At 41.7% G+C, this 17518-nt stretch overlaps 1 protein-coding gene across 9 annotated transcripts in view; it reads left to right on the top strand.

The window, feature by feature from the left end:
• The window catches only part of MAP4K4 (mitogen-activated protein kinase kinase kinase kinase 4), a gene marked incomplete at its 3' end in the record, with an annotated part of 148434 nt that overhangs the window by 118019 nt on the left and 12897 nt on the right, over positions 1-17518 (top strand). For 2 of the 9 annotated variants that reach the window (XM_079543606.1, XM_079543603.1), the window contains exons 16-24: positions 1663-1824; positions 4989-5095; positions 6015-6166; positions 6836-6933; positions 8114-8289; positions 8802-8922; positions 10069-10260; positions 12622-12739; positions 13008-13178. In XM_079543606.1, coding sequence (XP_079399732.1) covers positions 1663-1824; positions 4989-5095; positions 6015-6166; positions 6836-6933; positions 8114-8289; positions 8802-8922; positions 10069-10260; positions 12622-12739; positions 13008-13178 — 1297 coding nt within the window. Of the gene's footprint in view, positions 1-1662; positions 1825-3837; positions 4069-4988; positions 5096-6014; positions 6167-6835; positions 6934-7267; positions 7277-8113; positions 8290-8801; positions 8923-10068; positions 10261-12621; positions 12740-13007; positions 13179-17518 lie in introns of all 9 variants that reach the window. The other 7 variants (XM_079543602.1, XM_079543601.1, XM_079543604.1 and 4 more) reach the window with 7 other exon arrangements.

Below are 17518 nucleotides of genomic sequence, written 5' to 3'. Positions count from 1 at the left end.
GAACATGATTTCTAAAATTGGCTCTAAGAAACAGAAGGAAGCTTAGAGCAAGAAATGAAACTTAATACCATTTTCTGGTCCAGACAGTCAGATGACTACAACAGGGATTACTTCTATCCAGGGATGAACTGTCTCTTTCCCATGCCTTGCCAGTCTTTAAGGACACGCGGCTTGTGCAGTTTGTGTTCTTTGTGGAGGAAACCTCCTGTCATTTAAGCTAGAGACATTAAAGCTTGTTCCTTCAGACAGAAAGGCTTGGGGCTTTTCCTTATTCTATTCATAAGAAGGAGTCTGATAAGAGGAGTTTGGCCTGTGAGACTGACATGGTATTGAAAATGATTGTATGGTGAAGATACTTGTCTTCATTATTGCAGTATTTCTCAAGACGTGGTGTATTTTGTGTGGACTTGGCAGAAGCTTGGTTCTATGGTTGCTCCCATAGGCAAACTGTTACTGTCCTCAAATTTTGGAAAGCAGAGGCAGGTTGGGTTTGTAAAGCAGACTTGCTAAGGAGTCCTGGAGACTCTCATCTGTCTTCCAACATGGATATAGAAATAGTTTCATCGTGCCAACATTGCTAAGGAGCAATTAGGATGCTGCACCTCGATGATGGTTTCATGCTCCAGGCACAAGGGTGAAAGCTGACCATATGAGCAGCATCTCAACAAATAAAATCAGCCCCAGCTTCCAGTTTGTTCTTTAACATTTGGTAAAGTGCTGGGAGTATAGCGTTCCTCAGTGGCAACTCCTCTGACTGGAAAGCACAGCACACACTGCTGTGATTCCAGCAGTGGCTCATTGTAGGAAATGGGAGGATATTTCATATCTCCTTCTGTCTCTTTCCCTCCATACTGCTCTCTTTGTTTTCAATGCCACAGACTTTAAAGAGGTGACATTTCTACATGGGAAGCTTACTTGATATTCTTTGAGGGCTGAGCACTTTTCTGATAGAATCTTCCCTTCGAAAAACTCTGGGTTAGCATACAGTCACTTCTACGTGGCTCTGAGAACCAGAAATAAGTTGCAGGGGCTGTTCTCTGCATTCTGAGGTCAGAGTGCAGCTTTTTGATGTTGTTTCAGGGCCATCTGATAAGAGAGGGGTTGAGTAGTCCTACAACTTCGTACCTAAAGCTGAACTGCCTCAAGTATTACCAGATAGAGAAGCATATCCTAGCTATCTCTTCTTACATTGCTGAAAAGACATGCAGAGGAAAACATATAACTGAAATAACGTACTTCCCTTTAATTTAGTGGGGTTTCTACTTATAATAAGGGATAACAATGGGAAAGATACTTTTAAATTGTAAAGTTGTTTCTGTTTTCACACATCCCTTTTGCTGTCTATGTCTGCTGATGGGTGCTAAGTAGTCTAGGCAGAAAGAAGCACCCTGACAGTCTTTCCTATAACTTCACAACATACTGCCTGCTGTAAGATCTTTCCTAGTACGTATTTCCCATGTTGGCATACTTGCTGTTTTGATGCAATTCACTGTATGTTTTAGATTGCTGGTGAAACCTGCAGGGATGAAAACCCTGCCAAGCCTCAAGTATATTTCTTTTCTTTATGGCAAAAGAAGAGGGCTAGACACCTTCTTATTTCTACTGCAATTGGTTTTATTGACTCCTGATATAGCCTGTTTTGTTTTGTTTTTTTTTCTTAAGGTGGAGGAGAGATTTAGAAAAACTAATCAGGGCTCCCCTGAAGCACAGTCTAAGCAGATGGGCAAAGTGTTGGAGCCACCAGTGCCTTCAAGATCAGAGTCCTTTTCCAATGGAAACTCAGAACCTGCTCAGCCTGCCCTGCAGAGGCCAATGGAGCCCCAAGTAAGTGCCCAAGAAAATACTGGTGAGCCTAGAAGAAGTCCTAACGTGTTTCCTTCATTTGTTCAGATCTTGGCACGTAGAAAGTCTTATGTAAAGAATAACGCTCTTACGCAAAATAGCTTATTTAGTAGATTGACTTTGTATGTTTTTGCTAATTGTTTTGATAAAGGGGTAGATTTCTGCTTTGTTTTTAAAGAAAACTGTTATTCTGTTGTTATCTGTGCAAGAGGAGAATAGTAGGCTAAATACTGGTCACAGTTGCAAAACACTTCTACAATTCAGAATTTGATCCATGCAAAATATTTGCTATCAAAAAGAATGTTCAGAAAGGAAGTGAGCTGATTTACTCTTCTAAACTCTTTGGAAAAAATACAAAACAAACAAACAAACAAACAAAAAAAACAACAAAAAAACCCCACATTTTTTTTAACAGAAGCAAAGCTTCAAAGAAATCCACAAAACATGACTAAGAAAAGCAAGTTTGTTGTCAGTAAGCTTATACTTGCTAAATAAAGCTCTGTTACCACCCTGGAAAATCAAAAAAGGTTGAAACCACTGAGCTATGTGATTGCCATCATTCTGTTGTTTGCTAATGAAAACCTCCAGAACTTGGTAGCTATATCTCTTAGGAATTACTGTATAAATTTTAAAAAAATCTGGTCTAAAACTTATAAATAACCTGTAAGTTCTGAGCAATCGAGATATGCTAAATTAAAAGTGTGGTTCTATATTAAGCTCGTCTGTTTCCATGCAGAATTTCTTTCTCCCAAATAAGTCGGTTGATGACAGTGCAAGCTAAACCTGTTCCTGATTGTGACTAGGCATTGCAGCTCTTCTGGGTGACAGGAGAATTTGAGCAGACGAGAGAGTGGGAGAAATCAGGACGGAACTTCATCTCTGACTCATTAATTCCTGGCTTTTATTCAAACCTCTATGATTATTTCAAAGTACTGCACTTGTATTATCATGCTCTCTGTGCCAGTTACTTTTAAAGTCTGGCCTTCCACTCACATTAAGAATAATCAGGCTCTTCAACAGCTGTGTGTATAAAAATTGAGGAAATAATAACCCAATAAAAATACACACAACCAACCTACTGAAAATGAAGTTGAAAGCGAAGTTTTGATTAATTATTAGGTGCAAAGGCAGCGTGTTCCTCAGTTATGATCTTGTCTCCTCCTTGGCTTCAGAAATTAACTTGGAAATATGTGTTTATGCACAAGGAGGGAGTAGGCTGGAGTAGAGGGTCAGTGTGGATTTCAAGGAAAATCCCGAAGGGTTTTTACCTCTGGAGTCACTGCTGTGCCTTCTTGGTATCTGTAATTGAATATGTGCTTGTGTATGTGTGTGTTTAGTTTGTTTATGAATATGTATATATGTACGGTATATGGTACATATATGGTATATGTATAATATGCATTGTCCATATGTATACTATATACAATAATACATATTATGTTTTTGTATATATATTGCAACGACTATAAAGGAATAAAGGCTTTTTTGTTATGGCCGTTCTCCAAAAGTTTGGAACTGTATCTAGTTTCCAAATTTTTTAGATAATGTAAACGTCTGTTGGTTTGTACACTTCATGGCCTTCTTTAATTTTGTACGTTTCTTCAATTGGATCACCACTTCAAATTTCCCAAGCCATCGGTGCTGCCATGAGGGCTGGCCAAAGTCCGCTGAAGACTGGGGAGCAGAAGATGACTTCTGTCTTGGGTGGCCTTTGGCCCCAGGCTCATGGCGCAGATATTAGGTCCCCTTTTCTTTTGGGCACTAGTGTATGTGTATGTGGAGAGCGTATCTCACAAAAATGCATATGTGCTGTATTTTCAGTCTGTTGCGTTCTTTGGGCGCTTGCCTCGCTTTTAAGTGCATTGATTCCACCCCACGCTTACCTAATGCCATAACAATTTGTCTCTGCCCACCCCACCTGCCTTTATTCTGTGTTAATTGGACAGCCAGTTATTCTGAGCGCATTGAATGTTTTATGTTTTGTTTTCTTGTAAGGTACAGTGGTCCCATCTGGCATCTCTCAAGAACAATGTTTCCCCTGTCTCGCGATCCCATTCCTTCAGTGACCCTTCTCCCAAATTTGCTCATCACCATCTTCGTTCCCAGGACCCATATCCACCTTCACGCAGTGAAGTGCTAAATCAGAGTTCTGACTCTAAGTCGGAGGTACCCGATCCTACCCAAAAGGCTTGGGCTAGATCAGACAGTGACGAGGTGCCTCCAAGGGTAAGGAGTAGAAAGACAGATGTATGCTGTTTCTTGATGATGATGATTTTTTTTTGAAGGATGTCGTAGGCTGGGCACTGGGAAGACCATGCCCTCATAACCACGGTAACAGCTTTTTAGAAGGCAGATCATCATGTAGGTGTTCATTCAGTGGGCTAACAATAACGAACCTGAAGTACAATATTGAAGCTTCGTATAAAATTGACAATTATTTATAGAATGCAGCTATTTCAGAGAGACAGTTGATTATGCAAAGTTAACAAATCATTGCTGTATTCCAGAAAGAATTTAAAATATCCCTGAGGTTATTGCTCAGAGTTAATTTTCTTCTTCATTTGGTAGCAACCCAAACTGTGAATCATAGACATATTTGAAATTGAAAAGGAACTGAACAAAAAGGAAACATTCAATATTTCCTCCTCCTCTCCCCATAAGCCCTTTCCATCCACTGGGATTTGCTTCTTCTAAGTATATTCCTGCTACACCACCAGTCTTTGCCTTCTGCTGATCCATTCCTGGGCATTTGTTTGGTTTCCCCTAAGCTTATTCTCCTAATTCTCATGCTGTTTCAGCAAATTGCTTTGTGCCTCCCCTGCTTCAGTCAAAGTGCTGTATTCTTTTCAAGTGTCTCAGTAGTTGGAAGGTAGTGAGGTGTGTATGTGTTTGCGTGGTAGTTATTAAGCACTACTTAACATTAAACTTAAGATTAAACTTCTGAGTTTTCTTCAAAATCTGAACAGCATTCCTATTAAGGCTTTTGGTTTTGTGGGTATTTGTTTTATTGCTTTTGGTTGTTGATGCTAATTTGAGCATAGTCTAAGTGGTGTTAAAATCATAATATATTCTGTAGCAGGAGAGATGTAATCTTCCTCTTCTTTCTCTCCTTTTCATGGATTTAACTCAGACTTTTTCCTCTCAAGGTACCTGTGAGAACAACATCCCGATCACCAGTTCTGTCCCGTCGTGATTCTCCACTGCAGGGCAGTGGGCAGCAAAATAACCAAGCAGGTCAAAGAAACTCCACGAGGTTTGTCAGCTTGTCTATATCCATGCCTTCCTGTGTTTATGGGAAGCTAGAATTTTTTTCAGAGTTTTTGGTATACCTGTTGGATGTGAAAGGAAGAAATGGTCAGTTTTTCACCGTTACCAGTCAGTAATGATTAATATTAATTTCCCTTGGTACTCCACATGTGCCAACAAACACTGGCTAAATTTTCTCTTGCCTCTCCTTCTCCGAGTTGCCTGCCCTATGACTTTTGCAACAATTTCGAAGTATCCTTAGTATTACTGAAAAATGTGGCAATTGGTGAATATCATGCCTCCTGGAGCAACGGGTCATCTTGGGTTATTGTGGGGGTTGCTGGCAGCAGTAGTGTTTGTAAGATCTAAACTGAAGAGATCTGAGAAACTTTCCAACCTCTCAGCCAGAATCAGACTTGAAGAGAGGCAGAAGCAACCTTAAGCTTTAACATAGAACATTGGAGGACAGGAGGGAGGAGAAAGGGATTGCTTTTGAATCTCAGCAAAGCAAAACTTGCTTGCTGGAAATAGGTGAGGGCATTCCAAGAGGGACAGGAATTTCCAGCTTTCTGGCTTGTGCTTGGGTGGCCAGGGCTCTTCTGAGCCAATTTAAAACCTGTTGCATCCAGCCTGAGAGATCCAGTCGCTTTGGGTTAGATATGTAAGAATGACAGGTAGGGAATTACTAATAAAATGAAAAGCTTATACCTACGTAAACATTTTGCTTTGGGCCATCTCAAATGAGATAATAGGTATTTCAGAGGGAGTCATTGCTTGTGTTGTGAACTGTCATTGAGACTCTCAGCTCAGTGTGAGGTGTTCTTATAGATCAGTTATTAGCAGAACACTGGGGAAGAATGAAGTTTGAGTTTAGAAACAGAAATCTGAAGTGCATGACCAAGGCTTTTTTCACTCCTCTGATACAGCAATATAGAGCCTCGCCTGCTGTGGGAAAGGGTGGAGAAGCTCGTACCAAGACCAGGCAGTGGCAGTTCTTCAGGTTCAAGCAACTCTGGCTCCCAGCCTGGTTCTCACCCTGGCTCTCAGAGTGGGTCTGGCGAGCGGTTCCGGATGAGATGTAAGTCCTTCCTCCCCTACCAGAACACAGGGTTTTTTAAACCTGAGCTATGTAACACTCAGTAATGAAGGATTGTAACCATCATTGGGAAAGGCCTTTGAACTTACAGTACTGGATAGCTTAGTTTTCAAACCCCCCCCTTGTCAGTACATGCCTGCTTAGAAAAGAGAGACAATACAAATATATCAGGGAACAGTGAAACACTTTCCGTGTTCATTCACTGCTACATCTCATGATGCATATTGTCTCTCACTTTGGTGTCTTTTGAATGGGTGCAGTCCTCTAGGGATGGATCTCAGGTAGGGGCACATTAGATGCCGATCCATGTTATTCAACTTGTGGCTTAAGTCAAATTATGCAGATCCAATCACCTGCAAACCCAATTTGTTGTGCATAAGAGATGGTATCTGCAACTACTTTCACAATTGTGTGACAGTTTACACTTACAGGTCAGCTGCACCTATAAAGATAAGTGTTTAGGAAGAATTTTTTGTAAAGTCCTTCAGAGAAGATGTAATAATGAACCAGTGAAACTGATGTATTGCTGTCACATGCTGCCTTAATAGCTTTCTCAGCTCTCTTCTTCACTCCGAAGTGGGATAAGAAAACATATTTTACCTTCTTGGTGAAACCCCTGTTTTGTTCTGTTTTTCTTCTTGGAACATACAGCATCATCCAAATCAGAGGGTTCACCATCGCAGCGTCATGAAAGTGCACCTAAAAAGCCTGAAGAGAAGAAGGAGGTCTTCAGACCTATCAAGCCTGCTGTAAGTTGCACCTGCTTTCTCCTGTCCTCCCTCACGCTTAAGTAGTCCCCCAAAATACTGTGTGAATTTCCATTCATGGTGTCATCGAGGGCAAACTTCAACTTCAGCTGGAGTCTGTGTGGGCCTGGCAGTAAGTTCTTGGCTATGCAATTGCCTTTATACATCCCTTAAACAGTAGAATTTGTTCTCTCTTGGGAAATGATTTCTTCTCTCTCATCTGCTTCCTTCCTAACCTTCATATTCTCTTTCTTTCAATCTTGTGTTTCCTTGCTGTGACTGGACCAATGATAATGCATTTGACCTGAATGTACCAATGCTGTACTGAATGGTGCAGGGAGAAGTGGTAAGACCTTAAAATGTTGCTGTTTCCTCTGAAAATTTTCTAATGTTTCCTTCATCTGGTTGCTGCTATGGTTAATTAGAGTTTTATGTGTGCTGGGGTTCACAGGAGGCTTTTGCAGTAATTCCAGCTTTCCCTACAACTTCTTTCACTTGCTGTCATGATTCTGCACTGGCACCCAAATCTCTCAGTTAGAGCTGCTCATTTAAATAAACAAATGCAGAGAACGAGAGGTTGGTCCTTCACTTCTGGTGTATAATATGTAAAGTATTTGCCATAAACCATATTAATCTAAATAAATCATAGCTACACAGTTAAGAGCAGCTTGCACTGACCGTAAACCTGTTTTATCCACACCCCAAGCTCCTGACAGGAAAGCTGCTTATGTCCCATGCAGTTGTGTGTGACTGAGTTAGCGCTAAAGAATCTGACTGCTCAGGTGAACTTAGAGCAGATCCATGAACCTGGACATGAGTGAAAAGGTTTAAAGGTGATCAGCTCTGTGCAACTGGTCAAATACACTGTGCCTTCGGTGGCTCAGTAACTCTTAAACTCCTTCTGCTATCTTGTGGTGGATGCTATTGACCTGCAAAGTTAAAAATGAACTGCAGCAGTCAACCGCTGAGTAAAAGTAGATCTGGATGCTTATGTAAGTCTTTCACATGATATAGTGGAATAAACTGAAGTTGTAATGCAAATAGTTTAGACTTAAATCAAAGGAAACAGTACTGCCATGGAAACACAGCAGTGGACAAGTGAGTGAACTTCGGCACTAATTCACTGTCTTGCAAACTCTTCTCTGTTGACTGCAACACAGTTTTTTCCTCCTTTTCCCATCAGGATTTAACTGCATTGGCAAAGGAGCTGCGAGCAGTAGAGGATGTGCGACCTCCGCATAAGGTGACAGATTATTCGTCCTCAAGTGAGGAGTCGGGAACAACAGATGAAGAAGATGATGATATGGAACAAGAAGGAGCAGATGAATCCACTTCTGGACCAGATGATGTCCGAGCAGTGTTAGTTTTGTGTTTCGCTTCTGTTTTTCCTCTTCGGGGGTAGAAGGAAAAGAACGTTGGACATTTTGGCTTGTGCGTTAGTTCTATCAGCTTGCAGCAACCTATGAACAAGGCATAGCAGCCTTGTACACTCAAATTCCAAAAATCTTTTCAAAATCAAGCTGGGCATTTAGGAGCCGAGTTAACAGAGAAGTCTCTTTAAGTTATTTCTCTAAGTGAGAAATCAGTTTTGCAGCTCCTCAAGAAAGTGCTGTGGGCCCAGAGTGAAGTAGGCTGGACTGCACTTCTACATGTAAATTGTATCCTTTCCCTCTTCTCTGTTTGGATTTGTAGTTTTAGCAGTGTTTAACAAATTTCTAACTTTTTTTTTGAGAGAAGCTTTTGTAGGCAGGTTATGTAAATATTCCACTCTGGTCACAATCTCAGATTCAATTTTGACTGTACCTTGGTGTGGAGAGTTAGGACACAAATACTCTTATCTCATCCTGATTATTTTTTTATCTGGCAAATAGGTCAACACTGAACTTGAGCAATGGTGAAACAGAGTCTGTAAAAACTATGATTGTCCATGATGATGTGGAGAGTGAACCTGCCTTGACTCCTTCTAAGGAGGGCACCTTAATTGTCCGACAGGTATTGCTTTTCCTTCTCTGTGCAGTGTTGCACCTTTTCTGTGCTCATTAACCCACTCGCTCATTCACCCATGCTGTTTCTACATTATATTCGTTGTTCGTATTATCAAGACACAGCTCTAGTGAATTTCAGATGAGCAAGGTGTTTGATGCATGCAAAGAGGAGAGTAGCCCTTCACCCTTTGCTACTGTTTTGCATGCTTTCCAGTGACACCCATGGCAGCACCATGTAGAGTAGCTCAAAGCCTGTAGGAGAGAATGGTAGAAAAGCTGCAGGTGTGTGGAGCTGGTACCTGGAGCAAGAAACTTAGTTTAGTTTTACCATGGAGGCAAATGTGACTCTCAGGAGAGGGGCTGGGAGGGTGGCTGGAGGGGAAGTATACAGGGCTGCAAAAAAATTCTTCTGTAGTTGAGGGCATAAGACCACCCAGATAGCACACACACTGTCACACATACAAATTCATGTGGGGGAATAGAGAAGCAAGAAGATGGTGAAGCAGAGAGTGTGGACAGAGCTAGAGCGTTGTGGTGTTGCTTTTAATTGTGAAAATATTGCATTCGTGTGCCTGTGAAAGATAACAATTCCCTGCTATAAATGAGCTTATGTTAATGAGCGTGTTAGCTTATAGGAGTTTCTCCAATAATCACATTTTCCGAATTTCACAATTGAATGCCAATTTCTCCATTGAGCCCTCTGGTTTGAAAATCAAGATTTCATGCTTATTGTTTTAAATAGTTAGGTAAAGGCATTCACCAGACGGTCAATTTTCATATCTCTGTAGGATTTAAGTTAGTTTTAAACAAAACAATAGGGGAAGAAATCCTCCCTCGCCCCCCAAAATGTGCTTGTCTATATTCTGGTGGAATACTTACCAGTGCAGTTCCTTTCACATTAATTTCTAGAACTGCCTGTGCAAGTCCACCACACAAACTAAGCTTCTGCTGCCAGAAAAGGTGGGAATTTGCAGAATTGAAGTAATGCTGCCCACTTTCCCCTTTAATCCTGATGTCAAGGCATAGATTGTCAGCTAATTTAAAAACTAAATGTAAAGAGGTAGGAAAGAGTGAGGGAGAGGAGAGAGGTTGTTAGAGATATAGACCTTTAAGCAGCACTTGAGCAAGACAAGTGTGCCTGTTTTCTCTACAGAGTACAGTTGACAAAAAGCGTGCCAGCCATCATGAGAGCAATGGCTTTGCCGGTCGCATTCACCTCTTGCCAGATCTCTTACAGCAAAGCCATTCCTCCTCCACTTCCTCCACCTCCTCTTCCCCATCCTCCAGCCAGCCGACACCCACCATGTCCCCACAGACACCCCAGGACAAGCTAACTACTAATGAGGTATGTCTTACACCACAGCTGGCTGCTTTCGTAGGGCTATAGCAGCATTGCCTAGTAGCTAGTTTGCAAAGGAACTCCAGCCAATCTCCCCTGCTTTTTTTTCTGTCACCTTTATTCCCACCCCCAAAATAACACATTTCAGTTCTCTGTAAGAAGCCCTTAACTCTAGAGCAGTCCCACGCCAAACTTGCCAGTTTACTATTTTTGCTTCCTCTTAGTGAGTCATTAATTGCATGGCGTTTGTTTTAATCTAAACTTGACTGCTGCATTTTCTAGACAATATTCTTTATTTTTTAATTCTGTTTTATTCTGGGAGAAGGCTAATTGTGAGCAGTGTGCCTCTTAAAAATTAGCAGTTAATTTTGCCTTTGTCAATAGAGGCTGGGCTAGTAACTGTGCACATATAAAACTGCTTGTGGAAGCTCACCCTTGGGAAGAGAAAGCCATCGTGGAAGGATTTTTAAAACTGACCACGTGGGCTTGGATGAACACATCAGGAGGCTTTAAAATCCTTAGGTATTATTGCTTTGGAATAATGAATGAAGAAAATGTTTGTGCTCTGAAATGCAGCTGTGTAAATGTGCCCTCTACCAGCGCTGCTTATGTCTGTTGGAGAACCAAGGCTTTTCTACTGGGGGAGCTCCCTCTTGCTGTCCTGGGCTAGCCCCAGGGCACTGATAGAAGCAGTGCCTTCCTTCAGTCGCCAAGTGCAGCTAGACAAGCCCTGCCCTTCACGTGTGTATGGTCCCTCGAAAGTTGGGGAGATGCACACGTGTGAACAGAGGGCACTGTTCCCCCCTTAATACCTCCAGCAGTCAGTCAGGATCCCAGCGTGGCTGCTCTGCTCCCACTGGGTGGCCAACTGTTCAGGGAGAGCTTCTGTGCAAACAAGGGTGGCACAAGGGGAGGGAAACTTGTGGAGAGAATCAGCTGCTTCTCAGTCTTAGAGCCATCCTACCCTGTAGGTATAGAAGTGCTGGGATGGGAGGAATGGACTGCAGTGAGTTGGGTGGGCCCTTGGCAATGCACATTTTTACAATGGATTCAAAAATGCTTCTGAACCCCATAACAGGAGGGTGGGTGGGAGGGTTTCCTCCTGGAAATTCAGTTAGTGTAATATTTCATTTTCAGTTATGCTTCATCTGCCTTTGATCTGTGTAAAAGCACACTCTTGTAGGTTACAGAGATCAGGCAATGGATCCACAGATATGCTTGTCCCTTCCTTTGATCCGAGCAATAAATGTGCAGGGTTTGGTTAACTCAGCCTGGCAGGCGGAGGCAGTGGCAGTGGCTGGTGGTGAAGGAGCCTCTTGGTATTTAGCTGTGCAGGGGAGTGATGTGCTCATAAGACCCACTGCTATTTTTTTGTGCAGAGTAGAGGCTTGGAAGGATCAGAGATGGAAGATTAGTTGTTGATGATGAAGTCTCTAACTATATTTGCATAAGACTGAGCAAAAAACCCAGTACTGCTTGGTATAACTCACCCACATGCACACCCTTTATGTATATAATACATATATATTTTTACTTGTCCCATTCTGCTTCAGTGTGCAATGTTGTCACTTTAATACTAAACTGACAAGAGTCTTTAAGTTGTTCCATTTCCACTTTTAACAGTTCATTGTTTCACTTGTCTTCTTCCTTTCTTTATGTTTTTGTTTTTTTTTTTCCATGTTTAGACCATATAACTCAGCAAGCACCAGTGATTTTATTCACTACATATTCATAGCTCCATACCACCGTTTGCTACACCTTCCACACTAATGAGCCCCTTTGTTCGATACAGGTTTAATATTTTGCTTTGTCAAATAAAGGTGGAAGAACCTGCTGCAGCTTTCTGGCAAGAGGCTCAGGTTAAACAAAATAGGGAGAGCAAATAGCAATGGACAGTGAAACATAAACCATCACAGAAGTGAATGCTTGATTGCATATGGTTCTGATTTTGTTGCACAAGCCAAGAGATGGCATTTCAGAACTTATTTCATAACTAGTTCATTTTAGGAAGTTCTTCATACATACTGAAGTTGAGTATAGTGGAGAGCTTTAGGAGAAGGTAGTGGACATCCATTTAAGCAGGTTTTTCAAAAGGAGGCATTCCCTCGCTTTGTGCCTGATCGTCGGGGCCACTCAAAAAATCTTTGCTAGCAGCTGAGGTGACAGAGATGAGGATTTAGCTACTTGCATTTTGCTGTAACATGTGCAGTGTGTACATGTTCAGTTGTGGTGCCTGCAGTGCATTATGTAACTGTAAAGGAAGTGTAAAAGCTTGGGGAGGCTCTGTAGTGACTTTATAATGTTGGTTGTTGTTGTCCTTGCTTTTTATTGTCATTAATATTAATAAAGTTGAAATTTACATTGCAGACTCAGTCCGCTAGTAACACACTCCAGAAACACAAATCTTCCTCCTCCTTTACACCTTTTATAGACCCCAGATTACTACAGATTTCTCCATCTAGTGGGACAACTGTGACTTCTGTGGGTAAGTAAAATAGATGAAGACGACAACTGAAAAGGGGTTCAGTTACTTCAGTGGCTCTTTAAAGCACTGCGAGTGTTACCATCATGCTTTTTATTTTATTTGCAGTGGATTGCATAGTTTTATTTCTTTTTCCATTTACATTTCTTACAAAAAGAAAGGCTTGCTCAATATTCTCAGTTATCAATTTGGGCTGTTTGATGTGAAGAATATATGGCCAGAATCCATCACCTAAGGGATACTACATGCACTTTACTTTTCTTTTTTTCAGTAGGATTTTCTAGTGAAGCAATGAGATCAGAGGCAATAAGACAAGACCCAACACGGAAAGGATCAGTTGTCAACGTGAACCCTACAAATACACGACCACAAAGTGATACCCCAGAGATCCGCAAATACAAGAAAAGATTCAATTCTGAGATACTGTGTGCTGCCTTATGGGGTAAGGAAAACCTGTTCCTTACTTGCCTCCTGCAGTGCTGAAGTGCAGAGATGCTATAATGACCTTGTGGTCTTTGAGAACCTCTCTCTCAAACCTTAGGCTATTTGTTTGCATTTTTTCAGCACTTGTGTATATCTTTTAGCTGCAAGATCTGATTGTTTTTGTTACAGTTTTGCAAAGTGTTGCTTCTGCTTTGATACAATTTTTTCTGTATAAATACTTCCAATGGTAGGAAGGAAGTTCAGACTTCACTCAGCTCTCTCTAACCCCTTCTAGTGCATTTCCTACAGCTTTTGAGAAGCTTTGAGGAGCTTGTGACGATCTTTTCATATTAAACCTGGTACACACGGGGTATTAAAATAACCATCTTGATGCTGATACCACAGCACTTGATGAAGATGTGTTTCATAAGATGACTTTCCACCTCAGTCATCAGATTATGTAGGAAGAGAAGTGTAGGAGGAACACTTTCCAGCATGAGACTTGGCTTTGTTTCTTGTAAGGTGGTTAGTGGCATGGAGAAGCTGAGTGTTAGGATATCAGCTGACCCAGCATGTCTGACCTTGTTACAAGGGCAAACTTTTAACAGTTTCAGACAGTTAGTCAGTATCCTGTGCTGGTGAGAGGCTTAGGGCAGTGCTTGTTACCTGCTACCATGTGAAACTGCTGCTACAGTGCCAGGCTAAAAGCTTTTCTGTACTGCATAACTTCTCTGTGAGGTCACCTAGGTGTTAAGAAGTGATCTTGTATATGTTACACAGATGTCTATATAGTATTCTTAAACTGAACATGCTATAAATACATATGCATGTAATTTTAAAGACTATGAAGAGGAGATGTGGCCAGTCCCCAGAGTCACATGATGAGTGTATAGGTAGGACAGGTCACTTTTCTTCTTTACATTTTCACAGCTCTTTGCAAGGTTTCAGTTATCTTTTGAGGTTATTTCCAGCATTTCTTGTTTTTCAGAAAAGCATTGTTGACCTTTCCCTATTGCCTGCAAAGTCATGTCAGTTAAATAGCTTTTCTAACACCTTATCCTCTTTCTATCTCCGTTTTTCCTTATTTTTAGAGTTTACTGGTAAGAGTTTTTACTCCCATGCTACTTCTGCATGTACTCATATGAATAATTTTCTGGTAAAACAAGGAAACTTGTGCAAGTGTTAGCTTTCAGACTCTGAGAGGCAGAGAGAAGTCATAAGGGATCAGTAAAGATGACTCATAGTTTCTCTGATCTGGCTTGTTTTGCCAATAGCAATTTGTGTTAATGGTTTAATATTTCTTTGATCTATATATCTGACTGTTACGGTGATTTAAAATGTAGGTGTAAAATCTGAGATGTTTTACAGCTGTAACAAAGCACTTCCTTGTTGAACATTTATTGCTGAACTGATGGTGGTCCAAGCTTGATGCACATACTTATTTCTTGATAAGTTCTAGCTTCCTTTTCTCTTAAGCAAATGAAGTCATTTTATAATGATATTATTTAAAAATAAGGCACTTGCTTTGCTTTGTTTTGTTTTCCTTTTCCAGTGTTAATACCAGTGTCTGGTAGATTTCTGGGTGTGTTAATTCTGTGACAGTATTTCTAATGGCACTGAGTGGTGAAAGTTAATGATACGGATGTAGTAGCATGGATTTTTATGCCCAGCCTTTGCAGGGACCCTGTGCCTATTCAGGAAACATTTCCATGTTTGAGAAATCAGAACTGTTTTATCGTAGAGTGGAGGTAGAAGAAGAGCTCGACTGGCTGTGAACAAAGACAGTGTCTGCACTTTAAAATACAGGCACTGTTTGCCACCAGCGTGGTACCTCATTAGTTTCATCCTGATACAGCTAATGAGGAAGGAGTTTGGGGTTGGCGCACATGTCAACCCAGAGCAGGGACAACTGTGATGCAAAGGCAGCAGAGGAAGAGGTGAGGGTGGAGGCAGAAGCGCCTGAGCCCTGATATGCAAAGAGAGAAAGGGACTGAGAGGTAGCAGTTTGTGTGTGATTTTGTTGTAACTGTAAACCACAGTGAATAAGAGTAAAAAATATGTATTAGAGCTGAATCACTTACAGCTTTAGTTGCTCAGACCTGGAGCTGCAGGAAAGAGGCTGAGAGGTGGGTGTTTCCTTAGCCAGTTTGGTGCTCCTGCACTGTGCCTCACTCTTCCTGTATCCTTCCTCCACTTATTGGTTTGAGGATGCATCCTAGTGTGGGAGATGGGAGATTTGAAATACACCCGGGGGTGTGCAGTGGGAGCCAGCAGTTTCAGTCCTGTGTAAGGGCTACATAGGAGGGCAGGAAGAAGATAGTGGAGGCATCAGTAGCTAAAGGAAAGTGTGGAGATAGGCTCTGTGCTGCTTGTGTCCATGGGCTCTCCTACCTTGGAGGGGGTAGAGAAACAACAGAGCAGCACGTTTGAGCAAGGAGAGGTGATTGTTTCTGGGGACTGCTGAGCCCTCTGAAGTTTACTTAGAAAAATTATAGAGTGACTTGGGGTGGAAGGGACCATAAAGACTGCCCAGTTCCATCCGTCGTGCTGTGGGCAGGGCTGCCCCCCTCCAGTTCAGGCTGCCCAGGGCCCCATCCAAGCTGGCCTTGAGTGCCTTCAGGCATGGGGCACCACAGCTTCTCTGGGCAGCCTGAGCCAGTGCCTCACCACCTTCTGAGTAAACAATTTCTCCCTAACACCCAATGTAAATCTCCTCTCTTTAGTTTAACACCATTCCCTCTATCACTGTCTGTCTGTGTAAAAAGTCAGCCTTCCTCCATGTTTATAAGCTCCCTTTAAGTACTGAAAGGCCACAGTGGGTCTTCCCGCAGCCTTCTCTTCTCCAGAATGAACAAGCTCAGCTCCTTCAGCCTCTGCTCAAGAAGAGGTGCTCCAACCCTCTGACTGTCTTTCTTGTTCTGGGGGTCCCAGACCTGGATGTTATGCTCCAAATGAGGCCCAGGATAAATTTGAAAGAGTCAAGAGAGAGGAAAATGGAGATGTATAACGATGTGTCACTCCTCCATTGTCTCTCTTTTCCATCCAGAGGCTTTTAAAAGTGCCCCAGCTCCATCATCACCTCCTGGCTGTGGCTCTGCTCCCCCGTAACACTGCATCCCCCTTAGGAAATAGTGCACCATAGGATAGGGTGAATGTTCCCTCCTTTTTCCAACTCTTCCAACGTGTGATAGTGAGGGTGATGTTTAGGTGGCTTTCCACATGCCTTGGAGGTGGGCAGTTTTGATGAGTAATGTGCTTCTTCAATGCTTTGAAAAGGCAAATGATTGCTATAGACTCAGGCTATGCTCAGATGCAGACTCCCATGGGTCACATGCTGCATTAAAAAGGGTTTGTCATGTGATCAGTTGGTGTATGACCATTGGCACCTGTATAGCTATATCTACAGATTGTCTGTCCAGAGATTAAAGCACTAAGCAATATAATTATGATTATCTTCTGTGAGTTTCTTTTTTATTGTTTCATTATTTTACTGTGTTTAAGGATAACAAGTTTTACATTGAGATTGCAACAGAGAAGTGTAATGGAAATCAAACCATGCATGTGGTTTGCTTTCCATTCCCTGTACTATATTTGACCTTCCTCTGCACGATTTGTGGGCTCTGGGACTGAAACGCCGTAATAATTATTGAAATTATTGAAATTTATTATCATAAATTATTAAATTTATGAAATTTAAAAGTAATTACATATTAATAGATTTTAAAGCCTTTTGGTATGATGTATGTGTATATGTATACATATACACAGATAGAATGCAATTGGCTTTAAGCACTAAGGTTCCATGTACTCTTAATAAGGTTTCCAGTGGATGTGTGCACCTTTGTAAAAAGAAGCTGACCTTCCTCATTTATAATCGCTTGGCCTTTAGGAGAAATGGATGGAAACACAATATAATTTCTCTAGATTTAACATTCAGATGGAGAAGGTTGTTGGGAAGATGAAGACCAGCCCCGTGCCTGTCTCTTTACCAGGAGGGCTGCACTACAGTCCAGTCCTCCCAATAGAGCCCAAGCCAGTGCTTTTTTTGTCCTTGTATACAGCATCCTGTTACCAACCCCCCTAATCAAAGCTAATACATCCTTCAGAATATATAACCTTGGGTACTCAGTCGTGCCTCACCCCCCCCATCTCCAGTGTTAGTGTGACTTTTTGTTTGGTAACTGATGCTCCAGAAAGTTCCCCATGATCTTCCAGTCTCTCACTCTCTTGTACACTGTAATTTGGTGTCAGCGGTCCCTGAGTGCAGGTAACATACAGCATGTCGAGGTCATTCAGGTGTGATTAGACTTGCTTGAGACAAGGCAGTTGTTATGTAAAGGTATAATTTCATCAGAGCGT

This window comes from Tetrao urogallus (genome assembly GCF_951394365.1).
Source record: "Tetrao urogallus genome assembly, chromosome: 1".
Taxonomy (NCBI): Eukaryota; Metazoa; Chordata; class Aves; order Galliformes; family Phasianidae; genus Tetrao; species Tetrao urogallus.
Note: the sequence above shows the minus strand (reverse complement) of the source record. Positions and strands in the feature narration are given on the sequence as shown.